Here is a 6,256-nt window from a genome sequence, read left to right as displayed (position 1 = left end):
CAAACTCAATAGTTTAGCGTGGCCCTGGGCACTGAGGATAGTTTGGTTGGTCCTAGCATATCAGCTTCTGGTGCTAAAAATAGCTCAGTAATGAGCATTGGCTCCAGATAGAGTTGCCGGGTGCATCCCCATCTGGGTGCATGCAGGAATCTGCCTCCCTAGCTCCCCATCTCTCCCCTAAAAAAATGTTAATTTTGTTGAATTTAGAGAAAGGAAGGGAGAGAACAAGAGAGAGACAGAACCATCTGTTCCTGTATGTGCCCTGACTGGGGATTGAACCAGCAACCTCTGCACCATGGGACAACTGATCTATTTGGCCAGGGCAGGGTTGCCACGAACCAGCATGGCTAGTAATTCCAGGTCCTGAGTGGGAACAGTGTGGAATGAAGAATACAGGCTTAAAGTAAGAGGATAGGCTTAGGAGGGCTTTGCAGTTGCTGGTGGCAAGCACAGAGCACGCTCCACACCCACTTCTTGCTTTATTTATAGGGCAAAGTGAGGCCATTAAGAAATCAGAGATCTCTGATCACGTTTCCAAGGCAACTCAAGAATTCTACCAAGTGCAGAAAACTCCCACCATACATAACATCTTAACTTTACACAAAACAAAGGATAGAAGAAACTTGCCTCGCCTGACCAGGTGGTGGCGCAGTGGATAGAGCATCAGACCGGGACACGGAGGACCCAGGTTTGAGACCCCGAGGTCGCCAGTTTGAGCGCGGGCTCATCTGGTTTGAGCAAAGCTCACCAGCTTGAATCCAAGGTCACTGACTTGAGCAAAGGGTCACTCAGTCTGCTGTAGCCCCACGGTCAAGGCACATATGAGAAAGCAATCACTGAGAAACTAAGGTGCCGCAACAAAGAATTGATGCTTCTCATCTCTCTCCCTTCCGGTCTGTCTATTCCTCTCTCTGTCTCTGTCACACAAAAAAAAAAAAAAAAAAAAAAAGAAAGAAAATAAACTTGCCTCCAGTCTTTCTGGGGGACATGGGAGGTAGGATGAGTGTAAACAATCCAGCACCACAGCTTAACAGCTTTTTGCAACCTATTCAGGCAAGTGAGGTGGGAGGTTGGGCAGACTGTCAGCTTACAGCCAGTTCCCCACACCTCTGTCCCCCAAAAATCTACACTGCAAAACCCTGTTGGATTTTCGGTCCCCAACACAGGATCTTACCATTTATCACCTAAATTATTGCTGTATTGCTACAAGAGGGCAGTGTGTGTGTGGGGAGACAAATTTTTTATTTTATACTTTTGTAGTATATGTGTGTCATATACTACAGATTCGTGATCACCAGTTTTGCCTCAATTCTTTCTAAGCTGCAGTCTGTTGTTTGAAATATTTGAACAATTTTTTTTTAATGTTGAAATAATTATGCATTTCGCAGGGTTTTTTTTTTCCTCGTATTTTTCTGAAGTGAGAAGCTGGGAGAGAGGGAGGCAGTCAGACTCCCGCATGCGCCCAACCAGAATGTACCCAGCATGCCCACCAGGGGGTGATGCTCTGACATCTGGGGCGTTGCTCCTGTTGTGGCCAGGGCCTTTCTAGCGCCTGAGGCAGAGGCCATGGAGCCATCCTCAGCGCCCGAAACAACTTTGCTCCAATGGAGCCTTGGCTGCAGGAGGGGAAGAGAGGGATAGAGAGAAAGGAGAGGGGGAAGGGTGGAGAAGCAGATGCAGGCTTCTCCTGTGTGCCCTGACCGGGAATCGAAACCAGGACTTCCACATGCCAGGCCAACTCTCTACCACTGAGCCAACCGGCCAGGGCATCCTCCGTTTTAATATCTCCATCATCTGCTAAGTAAACGCCAGACCCTTCCTGTGGAATAAGAGGGCTTCTGTGATCTGGCGGCTCTTGTCCAGCGCATCTCGACACTCCCCAGGACGGAATAGGGACACAGGAGCAGTCTCCACAACACTCACATCCAGCCTCACGGAGGCCTCCCAAGGAAGGAGCTTGGAGTGCCTTTGACTTCTCCACGCTGGTCTATCCCTAGGTGGGGAATGCATTTCCTCTTCTCTCATGTTCTGTTGGTCAAATTGTTTTTTCTTCAAGACTCTTAGAAGCCTTCCTGATGTGTCTTACCTATTCCTTCGACTTTGTAAAATTACTATTTCCAAACCACTTGGCACGTTCTTAAACACGTTACATTGTTGGGCGCATATGCTGGGACGCCCCCCCCCCCCACTAGACTGTAAGTTCTTTGAAGGCGGGGATATGCTTTATTCACCTCTATTTTCTAGCACTGCGGGAGGAACGGGGGCTGACAATGGAGGGAGAATCCCTCTCTGAGAAAGAGGAGGGGGTTCCAGGGAGAGAGCGCGGGGTCTGAAGAGCCTGGGTTGCTATGGGAAGAGCAGCTTCCCCATAGCGGCATTTCCACGCGCGGCGGCGCTGAGCCGTGGGTCAGGCTGGCCGCCGACAGTGAGAGGGATCCCCACCAGGAGGCAGACATTCCTGCACGCCTACTAGCCCAGCCGGGGACACACACCAGTCTGGCCTGGGGCAAGAGCCGTCTTCTGGAGGCTGCGGCCCCGGGCCTCTCTCCCCAGCAACTGGTGATGTCGAAGCCTTCACTTCTGTGATTGGCTCAGCCTACCTGGCCAGCTTTGGTCGGCAGGGGGCTGGCGGAACAGGATCGGGGGAGGGAATTGGGGGAGCCGCTCCTAGCCCCACAGTGTGGCTGAAGCGATGGGTCCTGAGCAGGGCCCCGGACCTGCGCTGCTGCGGCTGCTACACCTTCTGTGGCTGCTGCCCCACTCCTGGACCGCCTCTCAAGGTACGCCAGCACCTCCTCTTTGCTTCAGTCCCGTCGGGCCTGGAACCTAGGGAGCTGCCCCAGAGAGCCCTGGGAGGAGAGCCCCGTGCGCTGTGAGTGGTGGGAAGTACTGTGGGAGAGTGGAGACGAGCAGGATGGGGGGGCTACTACTACCGGTGGATGGATGGCAAGCATTGTCCGGGGTGAGGGTGGGGCTATTATTTTATTTAAGAGTCTCTTGAGGCACAAATTATAATATGCATTTTCGATATGGGAGACAACGAGGCTCAGAGTTTAGCTAAGTCGTGCCAGCTCACACACTGAGAAGCGGTAGAGCTGGGATTCGAACAAAGGAAACGTATGTTACTTCCACTGTTCCGCTCCAGAGTCACGCTGAACTCTGTCATGGACTCACCTTGCCATTCTTGTACTTGTCCTTAATTTCCTTCTCTGAAACGGATGGGGCAGAATGGAAGAGTAAGCTGGAAGCTCCCTCTCACACTAAAGTCCCTGTATTCTAGGTATTGGGTAGAAGGTTTCCTTCTGGCTACGGGGCTTCCTGCCAGAGTTTAAAAAAAAAAAATAGGGATCTTGCAGCCAGGGAGTCACTTCCCCATCTTGGCATCTCAGGGCTGGACGGTCGAGGGACGGAGGGGAAGTTGTTTTCACAGAGCCCTGATTTCAGTGGAGTGGCTGAAAAGAAGCCGGAACCTGGTTTTTCGGTTTACCATGCGTGTCTGGGCACAGTGTCATCCATAGCTTGGGGAGGCTACCCTCCCTTCTAAGACTGGGGAGCCCCTCCAGGTCCTCCACAGGTCGATACGGGGGGCCTGTGAACTAGACCAAGTTCTGCTCTTTGGGAGGATGCAGCTCTGTGCCAGGACGCAGGCGTGGTGAGCAGAGTACAGGCTGACGTTCAGCCTCCAGCCACCTCCTTCCTGGGCAAGGGGAGTTTGGAGAGATCTGTAATTTTTCACCCCCACTGGGTGGGAGAGCCCAAATGACCGACCCGAGAAGGGGGTCTACCCCAGCCCTCCCCCTCTGGTGGTAGAGGAGGAGGAGGTCCCCCCTGAACCGCGTGCCGTCTGCTTTGCACCCCTGCTGCAGCGTGGCGGGACGACCTGCAGAACCACACGTTCCAGCACACAATGTACTGTCAGGACTGGAGTCCCAACGTGGCGCTGTCCGAGACCTACGACGGGGACCAGCTTTTCTCCTTCGACTTTACCCAGAGCATCCGGGTGCCTCGCCTGCCTGAATTTGCAGACTGGGCTCAGCAGTCTGAAGATATTTCCGCCATTTTCTTTGACAAAGGGTTCTGCCAAGATATGATCCAGAAGCTAGGCCCACGACTTGAGGGGCAAATCCCAGTGTCCAGAGGTCAGGACCTTCTGTGGGAGGGGATGCGGACTGGATTCCTAACCTCACGAATCTGTACACTGAATGATTGGTCCCCTTCACACCTGCCCCCACCCCTGCCCCCTGTCCCGGTTTTCCCTTGGGGCCTTCAGTTTTCTACCAGTCAGAAGACAGGTGCTTAGGATGAAGAGGCCTTCAGGGCTACTATTTGCGGAGCTTGATAAAGTCAGCAGGGAGCAGCTGAGGCCTAGTGAGTGTCAGGGCCTGCGTCGTCACGGGGCTCAGCGAGACAGAAGAGCAGAGTGGACGTGCCAGAGGGTATGCCGGTGTTTAAATGAGAAGACAGCTCGTGGTCAGCCGCCGGTGTGCGGTCTGGACAGGAAGTGCTGCAGGAAGTCAGGGGGGACCCGTGCGGAGCGGGCTGGCGCTGGCGCTGGCGCTGGCTCTCGGTCCAGCTCTGGTTCTTGCCTAGAAGACCCCCTCAGGGCCCCAGCCGCTCCCTCATGTCAGCCCCCCGAGCCCGCCCGGTCCCCTGGACTCTCTCTGCCCACCCCTCTGGGTGCCACTGGGTGCCATCTAACCAAGTCCCTCTTCCCTTCACACCGCACCCCACCAGGGTTTCCGATCCCGGAGGTGTTCACCCTGAGGCCCCTGGAGTTCGGCAAGCCCAACACGCTGGTCTGTTCTGTGAGCAACCTCTTCCCGCCCACGCTGACGGTGACCTGGCAGCATCGCTCGGTCCCCGTGGAAGGCACCCGGCCCACGTTTGTCTCAGCCGTTGATGGACTCACCTTCCAGGCCTTTTCTTACTTAAACGTCACACCAGAACCCTCGGACCTGTACTCCTGCATCGTGACTCACGAAATTGATGGCTACACGGCAATTGACTATTGGGGTGAGACCCGCCCCCCGGAAGCCCTGTTCACTCGGGGACCATAAGGGGCAGACCCACGGGAGAGCCTTCTGTCCCTGCCTGGACCTGGTTTGGTCCATGCTCCCTCTGAGCCAGCCTCAGCCTTCCGTGCCCCGGTGTCCTCCTGGTCATTCCCCAGGGTGGGGGCTCCCCAGCCAGAACTCCCCACCCACTGCGCCCCTTGTCCCCAGTGCCCCGCAACGCGCTGCCCTCAGATCTCCTGGAGAACGTGCTGTGCGGCGTGGCCTTCGGCCTGGGTGTGCTGGGCGTCCTCGTCGGCCTGGTCCTCATCATCCGCTCCCGGAAGCCTTGCTCAGACGGTAGGGCCGCGCCTCTGGGGCGCTGGCGGGCTCCCGGAGCCACAGCCACGCCGCGGCGCATGCGTGGGCGAGCCGGGATAGCCGCAGGCACGAGAAGGACGTAGAGTGGCCCTCAGACCCTTGGGTGGGGAGGCGGTATCGGGCACCAGGGGCTCTGCCTCCCTGGGGTCCCGGTTACACACGCAGGCGTGGCTCTGAGTGGGAGAGGAGTGATTTGGGGTGCTGTCGGAAGGTGCTTGGAGAGGATTTGGGGACAAGCAGAGATCGACTTCTGAAGGGTGTACTGCCAGCCGGGAGGGGCCTTTGGGGAGGAGGGGGATCCCCCTAATGGCTTTCCTGTATCCTTCTCTCTCCCCAGACTGAGTCTTCCTGACCGGAGTCCGGTGCCAGCAATTTCAGCCACCCCAGCAGGAGCCGCTCGGGTTTCACACGTGCTGCCCAGGACTGCTCCTTCTCCGAGCAGGAGGGCCTGGTCTCCCGCGGGCGGTGTGCGTGCATGTGTGTGTGTGCGTGCATGCGTGTGTGTGCGTGCATGCGTGTGTGTGCGTGCGTGTGCGTGTGTGTGTGCGTGCATGCATGTGTGTGCGTGCGTGCGTGTGTGTGCGTGCATGCATGTGTGTGCGTGCATGCGCGTGTGTGCGTGCGTGTGTGTGCGTGCGTGTGTGTGCGTGCATGCATGTGTGTGCGTGCATGCGTGCATGTGTGTGTGCGTGCATGCGTGTGTGTGCGCGCGCGTGTGTGTGCGTGCGTGCGTGTGTGTGTGCGTGCGTGTGTGTGTGTGTGTGCGTGCGTGTGTGTGTGCGTGTGTGCGTGTGTGTGTGTGTACAGGTTTCTCGGCTGGGGGCTGTGCTATCCCTCGGCTTGCGCCCAGGGGAACCCGGAGCGACCTTTCTATGAGGACCCAA

The 6,256-nt window shown here is 56.4% G+C and overlaps 1 protein-coding gene across 1 annotated transcript; it reads left to right on the top strand.

Annotated features, from left to right (window-relative positions):
* The first annotated feature begins 2,613 nt into the window (after positions 1-2,613).
* On the top strand, positions 2,614-5,909 carry LOC136389632 (HLA class II histocompatibility antigen, DM alpha chain). Its single transcript, XM_066361475.1, has 5 exons — positions 2,614-2,780; positions 3,867-4,139; positions 4,735-5,013; positions 5,223-5,351; positions 5,710-5,909. Exons 1-5 carry the CDS (start codon positions 2,693-2,695, stop codon positions 5,712-5,714), a joined length of 774 nt encoding a protein of 257 aa, XP_066217572.1. The 5' UTR covers positions 2,614-2,692; the 3' UTR covers positions 5,715-5,909.
* The last annotated feature ends 347 nt before the right edge of the window (positions 5,910-6,256 follow it).

The sequence above is a fragment of the Saccopteryx leptura genome, chromosome 1 (genome assembly GCF_036850995.1).
Source record: "Saccopteryx leptura isolate mSacLep1 chromosome 1, mSacLep1_pri_phased_curated, whole genome shotgun sequence".
NCBI lineage: Eukaryota > Metazoa > Chordata > Mammalia > Chiroptera > Emballonuridae > Saccopteryx > Saccopteryx leptura.
The sequence above is the reverse complement of the archived record's forward strand: the minus strand, read 5'-3'. Positions and strand labels throughout refer to the sequence as shown.